This window comes from Syngnathoides biaculeatus, chromosome 23 (assembly GCF_019802595.1).
Source record: "Syngnathoides biaculeatus isolate LvHL_M chromosome 23, ASM1980259v1, whole genome shotgun sequence".
Classification (NCBI taxonomy): domain Eukaryota; kingdom Metazoa; phylum Chordata; class Actinopteri; order Syngnathiformes; family Syngnathidae; genus Syngnathoides; species Syngnathoides biaculeatus.
In genome coordinates, this window is record NC_084662.1 from 14,596,957 (window position 1) to 14,621,681 (window position 24,725).

The window sequence follows — 24,725 nt, forward strand, 5'->3', positions numbered from 1 at the left end:
CAAAACAAAAATCAAAATCAAAACAAAAACAAAACAAAATCAAAATCAAAACAAAAAACAACAACAAAAACAAACAAAACAAAATCAAATGCCCATTGTGATATGTTAAATAATGGAACAAGGTCGTTTGTTTATTCCACTGCAGTGGGAACCAGACTGGTACTACACAAAAGTACTTTAACACCCCCCCCCCCACACACACACACACATGTATCCAAATATTATTGGGCACGAGTATGATAAAGCAGTTACCACTATTTGAGCCATTCAAATGTTCACATCTTTTTATCCAGATTAGGGATGAGGACTGGCTGTACCACAATGCTACCAGCGCAGATATCCAGTAATGATACAGCATTTTAAAAAGAATGAATTTGTGTGACACCAACACATACTTGTTCCCAGGTGTCGTAAGGGGGCAGGCGCAAGGTCTGCAATCATCATGGAATCCTCGGACCAGACCGTAGAATCCCGGAACACATCGCTCACAGTGATCCCCCTCTGTGTTGTCTTGACAGTTCTTTACAAAGAACACAAAAAAAAAAAACATACAAATGATGCTAGTTTCTGGATGCTAACTGACCAATAATGGTACTTTACATCAAAATTAAGCTTTTTAAAAATTATTGTGTTTTGTTATACTGATATCATCAAAGGATAGAAATTCAAGATAAACACTATTTATAGGACAGATGCACTACATTGCAAATACACATTTGATACAATTTCAAGTTTTAATAATATAGCTTATTCTTGCTCAAATGATTGGACATTTTAATAAGTAGTGTTTTTGAAAAAGCTTTTTAGACTGAAGTTATAAGTTTGTTAGCTTAATGTTTTACTTTTTCCAGGGTAGAATATTCGATATTTACTAGTGATGAAAAGGCATTTTTTTTGTGAGAATATGCTTCAACATGAACTTCATAAAAATATATATATATACATTTGAATACTTTGTAGGAATTTTGATTAATATGTTTTACTCTTCAACAAACAGATATCTGGACTGTCCACTGCAGAAGCAATTGCCTAAGCAGTGAAAGAAAAATCATTTCTTTTCAGCTCAAGGCCTTCTTTTTTTTCTTCCAAACCAAGACAGCAAATATTGCCATTCCCTCGACTGCATGCTGCACATAACATCATAATAGTGAATAGCTTCTTTCATGTTTGGATGAATACTCTCATGATTTCATTCGCCGTCTTTGTTAGAATAATTAAAATGGGCACACACATACCTCCATCAAGCACAAAATATACACACAATGGCTATTTTTACGTGTGGTATAGTTTCCAAATTTATATACAATAATAATATCGGTTATCAGTATCAGTTCATAGGAGCAGCCTGGGTTGTTCCCCCCCTGCAGGCTCATGTCTTGTTGTGCTGGTTTTGCTTGTTAAAATGAGACCTTCAATCACCTGCAACAGGAAGTTGTATTCCCATTAACTTCCTGTGTTCCTCGTTACTGCTAATTACTTCAGAAACAAACTCGTTTAGCGTTTTCAATTTGGCTCGCTCGGTTAGAAAATTCTAATGACGCTGGTATGGAAGGTGCAATGAAAATGGGCAAGGAAAGCAGAAATGGCTTTGAGGCAGGAATAAAACGAGTGAAAAGGGAACGGGAAATAATTTAAAAACAAACGAACAAAAGCAAAACATTTGGATATGAGAGATAGTGGGTTGCGTGCGAGGAAGCACAAGTTCGTTCACTGCTACCATGGAAAGGTTGACCAAATGTTCTTTGCAAGAATAAGGCAAAAAGGCAATGAGAGGGAATGAAATAAATAAAATGAAGGGCATTGGCGATGAAAAAAAAAACTGAAGGAGTGAGGTTACCTCATCAGGCTGACTGTTAACATGTCACGACATCTGCATATTCATGGAGGATATTTTTTATTAATGCACTGACTGGTTCTGTCTTATTTCTAAACAACAACCAGTTGGCTGAAATGACCATGATTCTACAAATAGTAGCATAGGAGTAGTTAATTGCTTAATTTCCTACTTGATACGGGTACATATATACCAAGTGTATGTATATTTTAAGATAATTTCTTTTTTACAATTCAAAATAATGTAAAAAAAAGTCAGAGTTAACTGATTACCTGTGATGGCTTTAGATCATCACCCCAAATTCATAATGTCAGCAAATGCCTGCTTTTCTTTCCCTTCGACTGAACAATGTGTGTTTTAAAATGACCAAATATGTTCCTTGCTCTAATAAAAAATAATTGTAATTTTTAAAAACTACGTGATGAGAATAATGTATTTTTTATTTTTTTCATTTAAACTGTGGTGTAAATGACTATTACTGCTAAGATCTGGAAAACAAAATTAGGAGGTGAGATTTTCTACATTGAAGAGAGCGACGACATGCTTTCTGCCAGTACTCCGTCACCTGCTGACATGGACTGTGAAATTCAAATTGTCTCCTCTTGAAGTACCTTTGGGCCACGATCAAGAGCGACAGAATGACGTGAAATATGAATAAGCCTGGTCTTGTTAATTACAGCGAGGCTAATTAAACTTCTTTTCTCAGTTCCACCTTAATCCCTCTTTCAGAAACTACCTGGCATATGGCTGAATGGTGCTTCTAGCCCAAGAGTTGTCTCACACACACACACACACACACACACAAGCACACCTCCACGCCAGTTACCTGGCATATGGATGTGTCAGGGTCACAGGTGGTCGAGTGGCCGCTGCACTGGCACTGAACACAACTGCCCATGCCCGCAGCAGTTGGGACTCTGGAGGCCGGAGCAGATGTGTGCGAGCCGCTGCGAAGGCGGTAGAAACCTGCTCCGCATTCCTGCATGGAAAAAGAACAAAAAAAAGGGCATAAAACACCGCGAACAGACAACACGGGTGAGCGTTAACGAAGCAGGCGAGGGAGAAGGACCTTGCCGAACATCAGATCATTTTTGTGTGACCATGCATTCCCACAGTCGTACTAAAATGTGAGTGATTATGGAGGTTGCGCGGAGTGAAGACAACACTACTCATGGGCTCGTAATTATCCTAAATTGCTATTTCTCAAGGCAACTATTGACCTCCGCTTCTACACATACACCCAATTAAGGGTTATTCCCCTCAGTAACTTTTGAACACACAAGAGCACACATACACACATGTGCACGCAGACGTGCAAGGTAACTCTTCATCCTTGTGTGTTCAGCAATAATTAATGAAGTTCTTTTAAAGAGCCATCTGCTCCCTCTGCTCCAGCTAAACGCCCGTTTTAGAAATACTTTAATAACGACAGCAGCTACAAACAGGATGCCCATCTGTTGGCAAAGCTTTCGACAAAAGTTTTAAGTTGGGGTACACTTAATTATTTGCCTTCAAGTCGGCACGCTTCAAACTTGTCGGACAATAAAGCTGGATGGTGAATAACCAGTAGCGGAATAAAACCAGGGTTTAAAAAAATTGATTTACAAGTGCAAATTGATGAGCATCACCTTGGGGAGTCAGCCAGAGCTGTGGCCTGTGTGTTTCATAACCCCCTCGCTACAAAATCCTCAGTCAACTAAAAATTGGCTTAGCTCCTCTTTCCTTTCTGTGGCTTAAGAGGAGAAGCTGGATTCATCTGAATTTGTTTGACAAACATCACAATTGAACAGAGGCGCCTAATCCCGACGAGCCAAAGCAAAACACAGGCAGCAATTTAAAGCCCAGGCATTCGACTGGAAACGCACCTCAAAGTACTCCCAAGAAGTTTCAAACATCTGAATAATTGACAGCAGCATATCATTAATTTGCACTAGAAATATTTGTATGCAATATTGTAATAGAAGTACTGATTGATTTTCCTACTAAAACATGAAGGATGTAAATTTTTCTCAAGTTGAAATAAAAAAAACAACTAACCATGATCCTTGCACCCACTTTTTCAGGTGAATCCTAAAAATAGTTTAGTTTATTGATTTATTTGGCAGGGACCATGTACAGAAGATAAACAAAAGGAGACGATATGCTTTGTGCCAGATTTTATCTGTATACCGAACTTCCATCAGCAATCGCTGTGCCAGGTAAGAAAGGCAGAGAGTAAAGTGAGTGGCACAGGATAAAAGCTCCACTAACATTTTCCTTTTATTCGTATTTTTTCAGGCAGCAGGCTGGCCTCGCAGTTCTGACGAATGGGGTTCAAATCCCGGCCTCACCTGTGTGGAGTTTGCATGTTCTCACTGTGCCTGAGTGGGTTTTTCCTCCGGGCACTCCGGTTTCCCCCCATGTGCATTAATTTGAGACTCTAAATTGCATTTAGATGTGATTCTGAGTGCGACTGTTGTCTGTGCCCTGCGTTTGGCAGGCAACCTGTTCAGGGTGTACCCTGCCTCCTGCCTGATAACAGCTGCGAATGTCTCCACCACTTCCATGAACCTCGTGAGGTTAAGCAGCTCAGAAAATGGAATGATGGATATATTTTTCCACCTATTTTAAAATCATTTTGTGTTTGTTTTGCCTCGTGCTAACCAGTTTTGAACTATTTACAGTTTTAACCATGATAGTGTAGAATATATCTCATGCGAATAGGCAGCCTGTTTACAGCAGCTCCGTTCCTCGAATATGTATATGATTGTTAGTCCGCAAATGACCCATTAACGGCACTTGGAAAACTGCAGTTGATCATTTATATTCAAACAAGAGTCCCGAAGAATCTCTGCATCCCGGTGCCCTCATGTGGTTGTTTGAGACTTCAATCGTGTTTCTTTCTCTTATTGATGAACAACAGAATGTCAACAAAAAAAATGGCAAAATGAGGGAGCTCTTCTTATCTAATTATTATTCCATTTAGTATATGGTGTGTTTTAATGTTCGATCTTATTGACGTGCTTCTGTTTGGGGATTGTTGTAGGGTTTTGGTCTGACTGTCATTGGGCCAGAATAGCTGCTTTCTACCAAAATGACCAAATTGATTTTTTGGAGGCTTGAAACACTTTCATGTGTCTCATGCTCATTTGTTGAAAATGAGGTATTGGGGTGGGCTTTTTTCCTTCCAACTTTCCAGGGGGCACTACAAAGTGAGTTTTAGGCAATGACGTAGAGTAAAGTAAAAACTGGACCGCGCACTATACATCCATAATTGGTTTCGCCATGGTCAACAGGCTCTTGACTTCCGGTCAAGGCAAAATGTATGGTAAACATATACACATTGTTATGGAAAACGATGCGATAAATATCTAATTAATTATGAAGGTAAAGCTGCAACACACTTGGTGAAAAGTTACTTCTTTGTGACCGCCTGCACGGTTTTCATAGCCAACAGCGCAACAAAAAAGCTAAACGTATTCCAATGAAATTCAATGTTATAATGTTTCACAATGTACAATTGCAAGGATGTCAAAGGACGTCAACGTTCACATGAAATAGTTAGCAATGTTTTACCCTGACTGGAGGTTTACCATGTGAAAGGGGCCTGTGCACGGTCCAGTTTTTATTCTACGGCATTTGTTTTAGGCTTTAGTTTTCAGGAGCCCTAAAATAGGTACATTATCACCAGGTTAGATACTTTCCCCATTCGGGGACTTTCCAGGTTTGTCGAGGCTCCTCAAAAGCATCTGTATTTTAATACTGTAGTTTAATATATATTTGTGGTTAGGTGATTGCAGACGTACCTCGCAGGATAGCCCGGAGTATCCAATTGGACATTCGCATTTTTCTATTTGGTAGGCTTTCACACTCTCCCCCGTGGGTGTACCTTCTTCTGCCACAGTGAGACTTATCTCTGAAATACTGTGAAGGACACAATACATTTTTTTTTACTATACATTTTTTTTTCCCAGCACATTTAAGATTGTCTGTGTGCATTATACTGGCTGTTTCGCATCTGGCTGCCATGTGAAGCCTTGATGAGGATGTAGTCCACATAGAATAAAACATCCATGAAGTCCTGCCGTGTCATTGCCCGGCCATCTGCATGCCTCCACTCATGCTGGAGACAGAGACAAAACGTTGATCACAAATTGAAATCAAACAAATATACAACACAAACACGTTAAATTTCGTTCCAGGAGCCTGAACACACCTCTGTCATGTCTATCTCGTGCCGTGTGAGCTGACCAATCTGGAGTCCCACTACGTGGCGTGTCATCACGATGTTGTGGTTAGCGCCGCCCTTAATGATAACCTGGGGCTCGTATGAGGAGGGTCCAATTTCATCTCTAGCCTCATAGTACACTGCATACATCAACTTCCCACCGTATGCTGTGATCTATTGCGAACGAGTTGAGAATGGATTAAGGAGCATAAAATAAACGATGAGAAAAACTAATTTCCTACCATGGAGCCTCGGAACTGTTGTGGTAGTTTCCAGTAGTAGGGCTCAGAAAGAACTGTGGTGACCAGATCAGCATGTGCGAGGATCTCTGGGTGTTTGAAGCTCACTCCTGTTCTTGTCTCAACAATGCTGTTTTTATCCACCAGGGGAAGTACTGTCTGTTCTGGTTTCAATGTTAACTGCGAAGCAAACCAAAAGGTGAAAAATATCTGCCCGTTTTGCTGCACACTTTATGTTTGACTGCATAAAACCAGATGACAATGGAACTGCACAAAATAAACACCAGTGGCTACTATAAAATAACTACAATTTATGCGTCTTGTAAGCTAACATAGCCTTCACGTAAGATTTATGTTAGAAACATGATTGGAGACTTAAACATGTGGACTAACTAAATGTTACCACAATGAATACAAGTATTTTACCACAACACTGTATTTTTTTTATTTCAAAATAATTTTGCTGTAATATTTGTATATGGGCTCCATGGTGGATTAGCTGGAAAGCATTGGCCTAACACATGTCTGAGGTCCCGGGTTCAATCCCGGCCCCGCCTGTGGGGAGTTTGCATGCTCTCCCCATCCCTGCCTGTGTTTTCTCCGGGCAGTCCAGTTTCCTCCCACGTCCCAAAAACATGCAACTTTGATTGGACACTCTAAATTGCCCCAAGGTGTTATTGTGAGTGCGTCTGTTTGTCTCACTGTGCCCTGCCCGTTGACAGCTGGGATGGGCTCCAGCACTCCCCGTGACCCTTGTGAGGATAAGTGGCTAAGGAAATGGATGGATATTTGTATATGCTATTTGAGGCTGGCATTTAGTGGGAATTCCCACAAAGTCCCGTGGAGATGGGAGTGAATTTCACGATTAATCACGGGATTAGGCAGGACCAGGCAGGAGTGGAGAAAAGATTGTAGAGTTTTCAGGATTGGAAACGGTATCCGTCATTGTGTGATGGAATTACTTTTTTCTTTTTTTTCCCAAAAACTCACTGTGGATCGGTGGAGGTGGCCTGAATCTGTCTGGGAGTGGGATGGAATGGGAGTCAAAATCCATGCAAATTTTTTTCTTGGTGAAATTAGCTTGTTTTGAGGGCAGGCTTCCGTCTTGTACAAATAAGCCAGTCTCCGATCCTGAGTCCATCTTTTGTTACCATGGCGATGGCTTCTTGTGCACATAACACCGTTGCTATATTTAGTGATATTTAGTGAGTCAGAAGCAACTGGCAACAGATGTAACAACTTTTACTAATCTTATTGGAGACATTACCTGCGTTAAGAGATTAAAAGCTTCATTGCCAAACAGCCAAATTACACTGGCAGATCTGTCCATGTGGTGCATGATATACCCAAAACATTCACAGATATAGAAACTTCAGAAAAGATTTACTTGGCACGTTAAATCTGTGGAAATGACACTCACACTTTGTTGTTTTGTATTGGTTTGAAGTGATCCCAATGTGTTTTTGGAAATTGTAGTGTACTCAGTGTTTAAATTATCAACAACTGGAAGCTTTATTAGGGGAGGAGCAATTATTTGGGTATATTTACTATTCACAGCCGGGCTCGGTCCCTATTCCCTGGGAACATTAGAGTCCATTGTAAAAGCGTAAAAGCGTTTGCAAGTGTTGTTACCATTGGAGTATTGCTGTCTTAGGTGTGGATAACATTTGAGTTATTATCAACAGGCTGGAGTAAATTAAAGTGGTTTTCATCCTTTCTGTCTCCAGTTTTATTTGTTTTCATTTCAGCATTGTGCGAAAGATATCTGGGCTTCATTTACTGACTCGGGGATACGGTTGAGCAGAGTGATTTTAAAAATAGATTCATCTGTCGGGGCTAGGATTTTTTTATTTTTTTTTTATGTCCCTGAAGCTGTAAAGTGTTGATATGAGGCTCTGTTTAAATATGTAGTTGGTTGGGAAGAATAGATGTGACCTCTATTAGGCTGATATAGTTTGGACATGAAGGCAATACGGGCTGCATAATAAAGCCATTGTCACACATGGTAGACTGCTTATTTCACTCTCCACGATAACCTAATAGGTATTCAATTTCAAACATTTAAATACAATACCCAAACAGTGGCTGGTTAGGTTTTACTTATTATTGACAAAATAAATGATGGGAAAAATAACATTGTTATTCCATAAAAATGTTAAGGGGAAATCAATTCAAATGTGTGATTGTATTAGACAAGCCTCAACAAATTCCACACCACAATTAAGAAACAATGAAAAAACACATTGATATTATAGAATGTTATTATACAAATGCAAATATACAAATAAAGGCTTCCCCTTAATAAATGCACTTAAACCCTGGTACTATCTTTGGCTAAATAAACACCCATGGCAAAAATATGAAATGGCATTTAACGTCCGCTGCTTCATTACATACACCAACATATTCTAATTAAATTTTGCCTTGCCAAAGTTGATGATGCTAAGGTTTGACAACCCATCCATCTATTTTCCAAGCCCCTTATCCTCACAAGGGTCGCGGGAGTGCTGGAACTTTGGGCGAAAGGCAGACCCCACCCTGGAGTGATCGCCAGTTAGTCTCAGGGCACATATCAACCATAAAATGATCATTTAACAACATTGAAATTATTGCCATTAAATTACTTCACATTAGGCTATGGTCACCTCAGAGAGTAGGTAAGGTATGAAAAACTAGGAGGTCCCCGGACACGCCTGTGTGGAGTTTGCATGTTCTCCCTGTGCCTGCGTGGGTTTCCTCCAGGCACTTCGGTTTCCTCCCACATTCCAAAAACATGCAACATTAATTGGACACTCTAAATTGCCCCTAGGTGTGATTGTGAGTGCGACTGTTTGTCTCTATGCGCCCTGCGATTGGCTTGCAACCAGTTCAGGGTGTACCCCCCCCCTCCTGCCCATTGACAGGTGGGATAGGCTCCAGCCCTCCCCTTGTGAGGATAAGCGGCAAAGAAAATGGATGGATGGAAGTTCAAATGTGTTTGCACAAGTCCAATCCCTGTAAAAGTATGATGTTTTTGTTTTAGTTCCTCTGGTTACTCGAGGGAGTCGAAAATCTTGGGAAACGCTCACTATGATGCAAAACAGCTCCATATTACTGCAAACCACAGCTACAATAACTCACTGCTAAATGAATACAGTTATGAGACTGTCAATCCAAACTGAACATTATCATCTGCGTAAAGACCGCACTTGCGATTTCATGATATTTTGCAAGTAGTCATCACGGTCTGTCATGTTAGTGTATGTTAATGTGTATGTCAGGTTCACTATTATCACTATGTTTCAATTTGTATGTTAACATAGAGCGTCGACTCACCCTCATCCTGATGAGTCCCTGTGACTCAGTGCAGGAGTGTGTCAGCCCGTAACAGTAACATTTGCTGCAGCCAAGCGGATTTTGCAGTGACAATCCGAATGTGTTCGGCTTGCAACGGTCACAGTTGTCTCCCATCACATTTTCCTTTAGGAATAGATGCACATATGCATACATTTATTGCATTTTGTAGAGTATGTGTCTTGTAATTAAAGAAAAAAAATGTATACCTTGCAGCTGCACTTCCCAGTTCGATCTGCGCAGGCACAAACTCCTCGTTCTAGGTCACAAGTCTCGAGTTCTGATCCTGAGATGTTACATTCGCATGTGGTGCACTACCGGGAACGTCGCAAAGAAAAAGACTTTAAACAGGCCGCTAATATTGCCTTAATTCCATTACACGTCTATTGCACCATTTAAAAAATCTGTTATTTTATTACAATAGCAGGAATAAAAAGAGTACAAGGCCATGTTAATTGTTCATATCTTTTACCTGGGGAAAGTCTCGGTATCCCAGCTGACATTCATCGCATTTCTCTCCTCGAAATGAGTCGTGGCAGACGCAGCAGCCGGTGTTGACGTTACACTCCTGTCGCACCGAGCCCACCAAATTACAGCCACATTCCTGCATACACAAGCAGAAGCAACATTTGTACTTGACTCCAAAAGACAAATAAATGCCAATGCTTTCTGACGACAGTTGAGGTGACTTTGAACATGGCAACAACCGAACGGCAGACCCCCTAGCTCAAGAAATTGGTTTTCTGGACTTTTCACGACATGCATACAGTACCAGCATGTGTGTGAGCTGCTGGATCTCTGTGTGGTGTGCAACACAAGGTATGCAGCAGAGTGAACATTTATTTAGTATTACATCAATAGAGAGAATAGGAAGGAAGTCATTGAACTAATAACGCCTCAATTAACAGCACAATCAACACTGCAGAATGAAAAAGTGAATCATTATTTCACGCCTATTTTTTCTAATTGTATAATATTAGATTTGAGTTTGTTTTCTGTTGGTTTAATCAACTAATTACATGCAAAGCTTATCAATACTTTATGAAACAATACAACATACAACAATGTCTGGATTGGCAGGAAAAAGTGCTATGGAACTACATGCATTTATTTTGTTTGGAATTTAGTTTGCATTTTTTAAATAGAAGATAATAGAAGTAAAAGTTAAGTTAAGTTAAATGTTAGTCCAATATTGTTTCAGTTTTTTCAGCGTGAAGAATTACATTAATTTGCAATGAAATGGCACTTTGTAGCAGTGTTTGCTCCAACGGAGTCATGGCAGTTTGTGTAGTGTTCATTTTTGCAGAAATTTAATAAAAAGTACATCAACTGGAAAGCATATTGGTGCATGGCACAAAAAAGTCAGAGGCAGACAAGTAGAGAGGAAGAAGTGTTGCTATTCCTATTTCAGATGATGTTAATTTATTTTAAATCAATGGGTTTTTAGAAGTCCCCGTGCAAAGGTGAACGTGTATGTGTGTAATAGAAGTCCTTTAAACGATCTAACTTCGAAGTACTTTGAGCTGACTCCTTTGTTACTGATTTGGACATGATAAATTACACCGTTTGTGACGGTCACGGTACCTTGCATCCAGTCGTGATATCGTGGCCCCAGTGGTTGGGGGCACAGCGGTCGCACCTCTCACCAAGTGTGTTTGGAGGACAGATGCACTGTCCTGTGTTGGCGTCGCAGTTGTTGCCCACATGGCTGCAGAGACACGCTGTGACAAAGCAGAGAAGACGTATTAGAAGTTGGATGACATTTTTTAAATTAACGTGGTATAGACTAGAAAAGCGAGGTTGGCCTCTGTGAGAACCTTCCAAAGAAATTATATTTATACTATATTAAATAGTCCGTCATAAAATAGTTGCTATATGTACACGTTTGAGGAGCCTATTTGTATTCATGCTAAATTGCATTTCATTGAAAGGTCACATTTTAATGACTTACACCTTCTTTCATGTTCCGCAGTTTCACTTTAAATATTTTCTTCACAGACATTATTATCTCGGAGACTGGAGGGTATATAACTTCCATCTTTTCTCACAGTAAACTACCCGTGACAATAACTAAACACTAACATCATACTCATTCCCCAAAAACGTCAACGTGAGCCAAAGCAAATAAATCCCAAGTTTATCATTCGTGTTGACGGTGTGACTGAATCGGGTGTATTTGTTTCTGCTTGTTCTTGGCTGTCAATTGCGCTTGGCATCCATGACATATTGCATAAGGAGATGTGAAGAGGTGGGCTATTCAGAGTTGTCACTCTTAATCCTTATTTTAGGCAGCACACATAAAGTTTGCGACACCTGCTGCCTGCGGTGCCGACTATTTGGAGGGGATGATTCAAACGACTGAGCATCTCAAATATAAACATTACCAATTATGAAAGTTGGCTTGAAATAGGTTGTAGAAGGCCTCTGGGTAGCGTGAACGTGGCCACGAGCATTGCCAGCAGAATTCTAATCATCTTATTTGTACAATTAGCTGTCCTGCGTAAAGCTAAAATGATTGATTACCGGTTTTCTATTTGGGAAACGAAGTATTCATGGAAAAAGATATTTACAGTACATTGTTTTGGATAGGTATCTCTTATGATACAGCAGCAGATTATTAGGTACAAGCATTTTTTTTTCTAACAGGAAAGAGGATGGCATTTATTTGGGTGGAGGCATTCATTTTAAGTGGAAAATGCACCAGTAGACTAATTGAGAGAAGACTTCTATTAAAGTAAAGGTCAGTTCATGGATAATTTAAATAACCAATGAAAAAGAGTTTTATTCTCTTATTCTTACATATAATATTTGCTGAGCTTTCCTTTTCGTGTTGAGTGTTTGTCAAGACAGGAATCAACATTCCTTTTTTTTTTTTTAATAAACCAAGTCCCGACAACATTCGCTATTCAAAAAAAACATCTTTTGAGCTGCCGATTGATGATTAAGGTCTACTTTTACTGAACCGGGTATAAAAGATGCGCGCAGGTGAAAATTGAGAGGGTAGAATGTGGAATTAAAATTTGAACGAGGCTCATTTGAATGTGAATTATCAAGACAATGCTTTAATAACTTGATGAACCTTTACTTTGCTGGTCATTATTAACAGTTGAGAGCCGTTTCTTGATAACTATTATACCTCAAACACAGCTAACTCATTGTGTATGTGTTCATCCTCCTAAAAATACTACAAAAAAACTATCAATACACTTGAAAAGAAAGTATTATTACTGAACATCAATCACTGTATGATGATAATATTCTCAATGGAATAGTTTGTGATAATGTATTACATTGTAATTCCTGATCTCTCCCCCCCATAGAGTTAAACCACCATTGTCAAAGTCAAGGACCGGGGGCCACCCTGGATTTCTGATTCCAAAACTAGTTCCGAAATTTCATGTGTAAATATGATGAGGTGGTTAAAATGTTTTATGGTTTCGCAGTCATCAAGGCCTTCTGGGGGAAAGCGTAAGTACAATGTGGCCCCCGACAAAAATGACTTTGACACCAACGCTTTAAGCCCCCTTTTTCCCCCTAGGCTAGCTTTGCTTACGTGTGCAGCCTCCTTCCTGGAAGTTGAAGAATCCTCTTGAGCAGCGATCACATTTAGGTCCGGTGACACCCGGCTGGCACCGGCACTGACCGTTTTCATCGCAGTCAAACGACTTGGAGCCAAAGGAGTTACAGTGACACGGCACACACTGCCCACCTGTAGCGAGTCCGAATGTCTGAGCCTGGAGACAAACAGGACCAGACAAGGTGAGAACGACGGGGCCAGACTTTCAAACGTCTTAAGGAGGAGGAATCTTCACTGCACACTGCGTATTCTCTTTATATACTGCATTCAAAGCTGTCATGAATATTGTGAATTTCCTTTTGAAACTCCAAGAATTGGAATTGGCCAGTATTATCGATCAGAATGTCACAATTTTTTCTAGGACAAAGAAATAGTTCAAAGTAATACCGCTCCATTTTTAAAGCCAAAATGTCTCTATTGTTACTGTTTACCGTTACCTTTTGAAAATAGGACTTAATAGGACTTTAAACATGTTTCAGCATGGGAGACATTCACCCATATGAAATCAAAGTGGCATAAAAAACAGCTGAAGTATTGTCTTTATCATTATTCATTGAAATGTGAAAATTACCATTACAAAAATGGGTGCCAACAACAACCATAAACAAATCCCTCGTGTGTTTTCAAACTTAGATCTGATTCTCCTCATAGAATTGCCAGATTCTTCAATTCCAAAAACAGAGTTCAAAACAACATGCGACATTTTTGTGACATCAGACTGGGTTAGGCCATCACCCACTGAAAGTTCAACACAATACAGGGAATCATGCAAGTCACACAAATGAACAAGTACACTCAGAAAGCCCACAGCCCTGATTAAATACTAGCAATCTATCGAACAATTCTCCCACATTCTTTTTTGCGTCCAAGGAAATAAGAATAATGGGTACAATTTACAATCTGATAGGATGAGATTTAACATGATTAAATTCTCTTTTTATGTGTAAACCTTAGTAAATGGGCACTCATATTAACAGTTGCAACCAGATCTTTCGTATGGACTTCATCTTTAATGGACTGTTAAAATGGATGGATGGGTGTTTTGGGGCCTGAATATGAACACTGAGAAAACCCACACAAGCACGGGAGAAACCAAACAAACTCTCCACAGGAATTGAAATAAATCCTGAAAACCTGTTAATCACAACTGCGCATACAGTATGTCTGCATCTCCAATGTTCACACACAAAGTAGACACGCCCATGCTTCACGCTGTCATTCCCGTGCAGTGTTACCGCTTCGCTGGGCCAGAATGCCCCCCTAGGACAACCCCCTGTGCGAGACGGCCCGCCCCATTGCCGCTGTACGGCCTCCACGGGGACGCGCTCCACCGGCCGCCGCGTCTCCCGTCTCTCATAACCTTGGCGACGCTGGTCACAGCGCTTGCCCGCGAATCCCGGGCGACAGATACAGCGGCCCTCAACGTCGCAGCGTTGCGAGACGGAGCCGAGGTGGGTGCAGCGACAGGCCACGCACTCGTGACGCTCGGCATCCCACCAGTAATTAGGCTGGATGGACCAATCACAACACAGATTTTAACCAATGAAAATAAAGCATGGTTAAAAAAAGTGTGATAATAATAATAACAATACTCATCATCATTGTCATTATACGGCACCAAGGCATACTGGCGTGTCAAAATACTTACCATGCAGTCGTCACACTGACGTCCAACCACATTTTCCCTGCACTGGCATCGCCCGCTTTCCTTATTGCAGACTTCCGAAACGGAGCCATTAATATGGCACCGACAGGCTGCAACGGGAGCAGAAGAGGCATATTTTGCATCAATTATTTGGATTTCAAGAGTTCACTTCACGCTACTTTAAAGTGCTTAAAGTCGTCATGAGGATTAGCTGTTGACATCCAATTTATTATCCTGCTAAGCGCAGCACCTCTCTTCCCAAATACAGTCTTCAGGCTAAGTCGCTTTGATATATAAATATGAAAAATCACATTTAGAAAGACATTCACGATCATTTTCTTTCTTCGTCAAGTATTTCTGAGACAAATAAAAGGAGCTACCAAGATAGCAAAGAGAATATTTTCCTTTGCAATTCCTAACTGAAAAAAAAAAAAATACTTCTTTTATATACTCATAATAGACAAGCACACTTTGGCTCCAAATTAGTTTTGGTTGAGGCATGTACTTTCTATTCAGGCTGAATACTGTTCAATAAAAGTTCAACATTCAATTCAAAATTACTTATCAGGACTTCATTCCATGTACCGAAGAAAGAACACTTCATGAATGTGCAATATTTCCTCCTTTTTTTTTCTCCTTATTTCAAAATAAAAGCTTCATGGCCTTTTTTTTTTTACTCTGATCACAGAGGTTAAATTCTTTTATAAAAATTGCAATAACTTCATTTGCAAATTGTTACCAATGTGTATGGAATTCTTTGACAACATCCTATAAATCCCCACATTTTTAATTCATCAAAGAGAAAGGCTTGGTTAGTTCAAATGAACTCAGCAGTTAGCTTTTTAACGCGTAGCTTTTTAAAACCATGACTACTTGTGTCTATCGTGACTATTTTTAGCAATAACAATTAGTTAAAAATACAAATCAAAATATGAATAATGTATCTAATGTGTATAATTTAAATAATATATATGAATTCCTACTATTCAGTGATGGTCCAAATCAGAAGCATTAAACTGTGGTTTGCACTCTACTGAGTGCAAGTCAACTCTTCAACTTTATTTAAACTTTTGTACATTTAAATTGTACCATGAAAAAAAGACGTAAAAGCCCACATGCCGATCAGCCTTTTAGAAAATGCCATTAAAAGCCAGAATATCACAATTCCCATCTGGCAAATAAGGTTCTCACACACCAATCCACACAAACACCCAGTGACAAAAAAAAAAAAAAAAGGAACAGTCCATTTAAAGAAACAAGTTGCTCGGCTCACATTGCCACACGCACTAGATGCAAAGCAGACAGAAGGACAGACCTGAGTGTGGGCTGAGAAAGAGATGGGGGGAAGACTACAGCAGATGTCTACACTCGCACAGAGAAGGACACATCAACACACATGCAGCGGAACACGGCGTTTGGCTTCAAACACAAACACAACGAGACAGGGAAGCACATAAATCACACACACACACACACACCTCCAAATCCAAACGTGCAAATGAACGCAGCATGTTAAAGCATACAAGTGCACACGCACATTTAAATGCTGTTTCACACAATTTCACTCAAACAGTCTCTCGCCCTTCTGGTTTCACCCTTTGGGGGACCATCTGGACTCCATTCTGTCAGTCACCACAATGCGAGGCTTGTCGTGGCCTGAAATAAGGGCTTTTTCTCGTTTCCACTGTCCTTTGATGGAGGGAATAGTATTGTTTGTATAGATATGGAAACAATCTTAATATGTTTCTATGTAATCAATCACTTCATCTAATAGCAGATGAAGTCATGGAATTTAGCTAAAATGTTAAGTCCAATTCTGCTCATGTTGACATTTATTGATCAACAGCAGATTGAATGAAGTGTCTATATTAGTACAACTCATGTTGCTTTTTTTTTTTAATTGGATCAAACTAGTTATGGGAAAAAGGAACAGAATGGCAAGAACCAGGGCAGACAGGGCACAGCGCGAGTCGTGTAACTTCACGGAACATAAATGTGGACGCACGCAAGGTTGTGGCGGAATCACGTTGATTCTACTGGAACCTGGCATGCCATCTCATCTTTCATGATTTCTTCCTTTAAAATGGTTCACACCACGCTGTATCTTTCTAAGCTTTTCATCTGTGATGATTATAGTCATTGCATGATTTTTTTCCCACGCCAGATTTCTGTAAAATATAGAATTTTTGTAGAAGGGAGGATCGATATTTCAAACAGGAACCCAGTCAAAATATCCAAATGTAAAAAATGTACAAAAATCTAATTTTCTTTTGCATCAGTGCTGGATGTGGAAATATATGGTCTTCAGAGCCGAGATATCTTCTGAGTGTCTCTAATTGTTTTAAATTTTAGAGATTTGAGTTTTAACTCTGCCTGCCCTGGGCAAGAATAGAGTTGAAATTGTGTGGTTAAAAAATGATCCTGAAGGTTTTATTGATCCGTCAACCTTCATTTAGTGAAATGGAGGAAACCTTTCTTATATTATTGAATGACCACGTATTCACTCACTTCCTGTGATGGAACTGGAGTATAGTTTTTCATCAATGTCCACAAGACCTTTCTTCAAATGAAAAATAGTTTGTATTATATTGTTATCGAATTGAGTCCTCAGACAAAAGTGTTGCAAGGCTTGTGTTGAAGAAATGAATCAAACTGCCCATTGATGGCAATCAAAAGGATGTCTATCGCCGAAAAGGCCTCGGATGTTAAAGCTGACCTCAAAACAAACCAAAAAAAGTTTGGCATTTTTACAGTCTAATGGAACACAAATGGACTTGACCCGAACGCTGCGGCGCCACTCAATAAAATTCATTAAGACTTGGAGCGATAAGGAGCGGCAGAAAGCCTGAAAGAGAGTTATTGTCTTTTAATAATTCCTGCTAGTCTTTTGTCATTTGCACAGGATCAATAACAACCCTCCGTCTCCCAGACATGAACAGCCAATCAGCAGCGGAGGACTTCTATAGATCATGCCGATCAATCAATAACCATTTAGCCGGGTGGAGGGAAAACAGCTACAGAACAATGAACTATCAAACAGACATTAATAGTCAAAGTCAGCCCATCCGCCTTTGTGCTTCATCTCTCTCCTGATTGAACAGCCTGTCTATCGCTCGTTGCGGGGTGTCATTATTTTCCCGTCTGCACTGGGCAACCACAACACGGGTCTTTATTTTCTCAGACAAGAGACATCTTCACACGTGCCTCTCCTTTTCACACAGGTAGACTTTGTGGTCTCACTCTTCAACGCAGCGAGGCTACCAGTGAGCCGCTGCGACATCACACCTCCACAGCTGCTCGCCAATAGCCGGCCGCACAACACGCGCATAACACACTCCAGATGGTGTAGTGACTCTTTCTGTGGTCGGATTAAAGAAAAAGGTTTGGAATTATTTGAGTTTTTTTCCACAGATGTAATATTGCTTGTCAGAGTACAGCACCCCTGCTGACGCACAAGCTATTTTTAAAATTAAAATATACAGCAAACAATACATTTGCTGTGCCATTGTGGACATATTTGTAGCCAGTCACTGACACAGAGCCGCAGTCTCACACTGACATTTTAGGTAAGGCTTCGGAAGCTTTGTTGAAACTATGATGATATATCAACCTCAGAGAAAAAAAAAATACTCATCCCTTGTTTGGTGAAAAGTGGGCAAGACTAGCAAACACAAGTAGAGTGAAGGGACCTCAGTTGGCTGACAGTAATCAGGAGCAAATTCTGAATTAGCAACATTGGTGATCAACAGTTACATTTATGACCTCTTTTTTTTTTTTTAAATTGTATAGTCCAAAAAAATAATATAAAACTTGAACTTAAAATGAACAAAATCGGCGGCACAGTGGAGCAACAGGCAAGAGTGTTGGCCTCACAGTTCTGAGGACTAGCGTTCAAATCCTGACCTGGCCTGTGTGGAGTTTGCATGCTCTCCTCGTGCCTGAGTGGGTTTTCTTCGTGCACTCGGGTTTCCTCCCACATCCCAAAAACATGTATTCATTGGAGGATCCTAATTGCCAATTTTGAAAATGGAAAGTATTCTCTGTGACTCTGTATCATAATTGCATGTCGTTAGCAATGGCTATGTTTGAGAATCACACTCGTGCACGTCATTAGGTGGCACGGTTTTGGTCAGATTCGGGAGAAAGTGGATTTATGAAGTGACGCTAATTTCGAATCTCTCCAGTGGTTTTAAAACTGCAAACTCCCTATTTAATTTTTGCCTATACTTGTATGACAATGATGCTTAAAAATGTTAGTTATAGCATTACTTTATAAAATGTGTCATGATGGCAACGGTTTGAACATAAAAATTAATTAAATGCTGGATATCTAATCTTAGTGGGAATTAACGGTTGACCAAACGAAAGTTCGACTAAACTCACAGAACAATGTCCTTGTATTTTCGGAACCATTAGAGATCCGTTATGCTTTGCACCGAATAGTAATTGTTTTCCATATTAAAACTTACGCTGGCAGTTCTTTGCAATGATGGCGTCTCCAAAGAAACCGTCGTCGCAACTCCCGCAAGCCACGCCGCTGTAACCATGTCGACAGTGCAGACACTGGCCTGTGATTGGATCACAGCTGCCCGGGGTAGACAGGTCCAGGTTACCGTGGCAATCACAGGGCCGGCAGGAGTCTCCCGGGACATCGGGTTTTCCGTAATACCCATTGGAACACCTGGCAGACAGCATAACGAAAGAAGACTCCGTTCTAAACTTGGATTTCGTACAAATTCAATCCAGAAGATGAATCATTTAAATGCTAAACAGGAAACAGACAGCATTCTTGCACAAGGACACACAAGTGTGACAAGTTTCAGTTGTCACACCATTCCAATCATTTCTGCTTTGACACACTTTCATTTGGTTTACAATTAAATAAACTCCAATTGCTTAGATTTAGTGGTGCTCCTAAAAAAAAGGAATATTGAGATGAAATAGGAAAGAGTGGGAGATATTAATAGGAGATGCTGGATGAGAGGTGGACTGGAGGAGAATAAGAGGGGATGAGAAGGGTCTTTAGATTGGAGAGAGAATTGAGTATAGAGAGGAGGGAGAGGAAAAGGACAAAGAGTGGAAAAGAGTCAAGAGCAACCAGCTATTATTACCGCTGACCCTCTATGGTACTCAATAGAGATGGTTTATTAGCTTTTGTGCGTGTGTGTGTGTGAGTCTGTGTGTGTGAGGAAGGGAGGGGGGTTCTTAGAAGAACCGACTTTTACTGCGTGATAATAATTGAGTGGGAAAAGTTAAAAGATATGTATGTTTAATTTCTTTCTATTCAATATTTTACTGCGTGGTTTTATTTCAAAAGAGGCCCATAGGAAGTGAGACTATTTATAGTTGCAAGTTCAAATTTTGAAAAGGATGGAGGACGAGGGTTGCCAGGCATCTCAGTGGGCAGGAAGGTGACAATGAGCATGACTGGATAGGACGCTTAAGATCGTGAGGGTCATTAGGAAGGTTGTGAGGTTCTGAGATCAGGTCAGCCTCGTCTTGTATGCGTCAGGGGCAGTCAGAACCGACATGATGGCAAGATTGGACAATGGAACCAAAGTTACTGTGTTTACTGGGCAAAATAAGAACAACAAATGTTAATTTTGGTTGTGCTGTTTATGAAACTCAATTGAATCAATGAGACAACCTAGTTTATTCAAAGTAGTTGCGAGCTCATTGTATTCCTGTGCCTTTTTTTTTCAACATTTCCAGGTCAATATTAAATCTGTCTTGTGTCGCGGAGCTTGGGACACTAAAACACTGTTCTCTAATATTTTATTGCTGTTTCTTGGCTACACAAATAACCAAAGCCGTCAAGATCATTGTAGTTAAAAAAAAGAATGTACTTTTGAAAGCACCTCAGAATTTTATAGGCAATGAAAACAAGGTTGTCTTCAATTTCCTCCCTGAAAAGGAAAAGTATTTAAATTCGGAACTTGTCTTTTCTCAAATTCAAGGTTATTCTCACTCAATTCTGAGCACTTTATTATGTATCTGCTGTCCAATGGATAGAATTGTCCAAAAGAAGTACATTTACAGAAAATGAAGAATTCCATTGGGAAACTGCCACATCGTTTCTAAGAGAGATGAATAATTAATTGATATCTTGTTTTTTCGGGGTAAAAGACAGCAACCTTGTTGAATGGCTGGGCAAAAATATTCACACGGCATCCTTTCAGCTAATTCACGTTTTTAAATAAAGACGAGATTAGTCACATTTTCTATTGCTATTGTACGGCAGTGGGAGAGTGAGTCCTCCGTGTTGTTTGGAAAAACTTGGATGGAAAGCAAGGTCACATGATTTGGAACTACCGTTAAATTTCAAAGGCGTAAGCACAATTCTTCCACTGTATAATAATGATGGTTAAAAAATTAGTCGTTACAAAGAACTGAAAGAACTGAAAGAAATTTTCAAAGCAACAGCAAAATAACCAATAACTATATGATTGTGGATAATGAAGCTTGTCATAACAGGTTGTGTTCTGCAAGTTTTGATCAAGAGCAATAAAACACAGAGCTTGGTACTGATAGTGTACAATACACGTTAGATCCCAAACTTTATATGCAATTTGTTTCTGTTTTTTCTTTCCCTGTGGTAACCCCTCAACTCATCCATTTCACCACTTTTTAGCACCTTACTAATTCTTCTCAGCATTGTGAGTAAATGAAACCGCTCCAAGCTAACTTTAGGAGATATGTGAGGTACAACGTGGAATTGGTGTCAGTCAATCACGGTCCGCGTATATAACAGCAATCAGCCATTTAGACTGACATGCATATTCATGCAAAATTAAAAGACATCAATAAGTCGATGTCTGAAATGACGGCAAATCATTTTGCTGCACCCTAGTGGTTGACGGCATTTATTAAACAAAAAAAACAAAAAACAAAAACAAAAACACACCAAAAAAAAACAAACTAAAAGGCAAACCTTGAGATTACGCTATGGATAGTAGGACGAGAAATGCAAACTATGCAGGCCACTGGGCTAGGGGGCAACTGATGGCATAACAGAAATGCTACCTGCAGATTATAGATGTTAATGTCTACATGTGTGTATAAATGCTTTTTATGCGTAATAATGCAAAAATACTTTATATACGTATTTTTTTTCAATAGGTGCTGTTTGTGTTGTTATGGTGTTTGCCAATTGCAGATAACAAATATAGGACAAAACAGGCAGTGGCTGCCATTTACATATGTGGGGGAAATTTGACAATCACTCACTTTTTTCTGAATATTATCACTTCTTTCACAAAAAACCTTTCTGCCTCATAAAATATCCACTTTTCTGACTTTCTTCACAAAACACCATGATTTTTTTCGCTCATATCCCAACTCCCCCCCTCCATATTATTAATACTTTAATCTCATAACATTACCACTTATTTCACTTATTTACTCTCACCTCACACAGATGCACGCGTCAAGTCCACATTCTGAATACAACTTTAATAATTCAACTTGAAGTGTTTTGCCCTCAGGCAAATGTAATCCATCATGCCTATGGGGGTCTATATTTACTCTCCATGTGTCATCGAGCCATATCACAGCCTGCAGACTAGTATCCACAGCCACAGTGAGACTTTTAATAGAACTAAAAGTTCATAATTCAGAATGTCAGACACCTGGGTCTGGGCCAGGCACAAAAAGAAGTAGGTGTACTAGGAAAAAGGCAGCAATCATATTGACTAGTACTAGTCATATACAGTATATGGAAGACAACAATTTCATTTTTCTATATGAGAGGTGTTCAATACAGTGACAAGCTCCAAGCATGTGACCAATCACTGCTATTGGATCAACCTTCACTGAGTTTCATGATGTCTTCCAAATTGGGGTTTTACACAATAAAGCTGACAAAGTACTGACGGGAAGGCTTACAGAAGCTGTCCATTTAATAAGAAGAAAGTTAGCTTCAAAGGGTGGGCAGCTTAAAAAGAGAGACAGTGAAAGACCTGACAGGCTATTATAGGATAAGTGAGGATTTTTGTCATTGATTGACTGCGATTGATGAGAGGAAAATACACTAAAGAAAAACAACAATAAAGAGCAGGTTTTAATTCAGATCTCATTATTGGCTATTTCTGAGAAAATAAACTCACGGGCCATAATATTGGGTAAAAATTTAGCTCATGAGACTACATAGAAGAGCTGTATGAAAAATCATGACTACCTCAAGAAATGACAATGATCTACGGGGTCCCTCAAGGATCAGTTGTTGGACCCCTCCTGTTCAGCCTGTATATGCTACCCTGGGGGCAAATTTATCATAACTTTAATTTCGACTATGATAGCTACGCAGATGACTCAGAGTTATATTTATCAGTGTCTCCTGATGACTACGGTTCAATTGAGGCGTTGTGCCATTGTCTAAAGCAGATAAAAACTGGATGAGCCAAAATGTTCTTCAACTAAACCACAACTAAACTGAGACAATTGTTTTTGGGAATAAAGAAAAGAGAATTGCTGTTAGTAAATACCTGGACTCGCTATTTTTAAAAACCAGAGACAAAGTCCAAAACCTTGGTGTTCTGATGGATTTTGACCTGATTTTCAAGAGTCACGGTTTTCTCACAGAACTCTGCTTCCTCCCACGATACAAAAACATTCACGTTAGTTGGAGCCTAAATTATCCATAGGTGTGAAGAGGTATTTGTTCCTATGTAGCCAGCACAATTTTTTAAACCATTTCCAAGCAGGTTAAACAAACAAGGTGCATTTAAGTCGACAACATCCACCCTGTTTTCCCCTCTGCTCGGGAACTACCAGGGAATGCTCGGCACTAAACTAACTTGCTGTGGATGAACTGCAGCTGGTCAGCTATATTGAACCCAAACACTGTCTTCTCAGAGCTTTTCCAAGTCACATTTTAGTATCTAAGTATTATCACTAAAGGAGGATGAGGTGTAGTGTGTGTATCCTTGTGCATTACCTGGCACATCTTGGTCCGGTGTATCCAAGCTGACACTGATCACACAGCAGATTTCCTCCCTCACCAATGTGGCAGGTCGGGCTGAAACTGTTGGGGTCGCCGGGCCGGCCAGGTTTTGGTTGAAGTTGTTGATTTTTGGTTCCGTGACGTTGTCCCACAGTGGAGAGCGGGGCAACAAGAATGGAGATGAGGAAGAGAGGACACAGATGAGTTAAGGCCATTGTTCATCTCCCTGTACACATACGCACTTGTGTCCCCACTTTCACTTTTCTGTTCTCACATACAAACAAGTAACATGCTGCACTCTTGGCTTTAACAAACACTTTGCCTCTGCTCAAAATGTATTCTAAATGAAGACTGAGACAGAGTCAGAGTGAGTGTCACCCTCCCACTTCCATAAACTATAGATAGTTCTGCTGGCTCAGGTTCCAAGCTCAGACTGGCTCATTAGCCGACTGTGTGAGCTCAACAAGCCCACATGCACAACAAATACTGTATATAAAACAGCTGAAATATACAGCATTTGTCAAAAGTATGGACATACTTTCTCATTCAGTATCTTGAGAAAGTTTCCAAACTTATTACTGCTCCTGTGTGTAGATGATGAAACAGAATTGAAATCAATAAAAATAAAACTGTCTGTTTTGTTTATCAAGTAGGTGCAAGTAGGTTTAATATTATGACTGGAGAGGTGCAGAACTGCACTCCATCATACTGTGAATTATTTGTAATATTTCACAAGAGTATGGTGATAAATAAAATATTTGGAACAGGTCTTAGTGAGGTGGATCAGCTATAATTGTGCCAATAATAAACAATAATATCCAATATTTCTGTGATAGTGTCAATCAAAGCAGAATATTTTCTAACAGCAGATTATTGCATGTAACTCTTAGACTGGAGTAATAGTCAGTGCACGTGTGCCCAGTTATGGTCTCCGATTGTGTGATGCGTA

General features: G+C 39.8%; 1 protein-coding gene across 1 annotated transcript in view; it reads right to left on the bottom strand.

Moving 5' to 3' along the window:
• lama2 (laminin, alpha 2) overlaps positions 1–24,725 on the bottom strand; it is a 135,971-nt gene that overhangs the window by 45,783 nt on the left and 65,463 nt on the right. Inside the window, exons 20-33 of the mRNA XM_061812204.1 lie at positions 23,771–23,857; positions 19,305–19,516; positions 14,839–14,945; positions 13,167–13,347; positions 11,198–11,334; positions 10,086–10,217; positions 9,823–9,927; positions 9,596–9,739; positions 6,284–6,460; positions 6,030–6,215; positions 5,818–5,936; positions 5,620–5,737; positions 2,661–2,813; positions 396–520 (exon numbers count right to left, since the gene is read on the bottom strand). Of these exons, the coding sequence (XP_061668188.1) occupies positions 396–520; positions 2,661–2,813; positions 5,620–5,737; positions 5,818–5,936; positions 6,030–6,215; positions 6,284–6,460; positions 9,596–9,739; positions 9,823–9,927; positions 10,086–10,217; positions 11,198–11,334; positions 13,167–13,347; positions 14,839–14,945; positions 19,305–19,516; positions 23,771–23,857 (1,983 nt within the window). The remainder of the gene's footprint in view (positions 1–395; positions 521–2,660; positions 2,814–5,619; positions 5,738–5,817; positions 5,937–6,029; positions 6,216–6,283; positions 6,461–9,595; positions 9,740–9,822; positions 9,928–10,085; positions 10,218–11,197; positions 11,335–13,166; positions 13,348–14,838; positions 14,946–19,304; positions 19,517–23,770; positions 23,858–24,725) is intronic.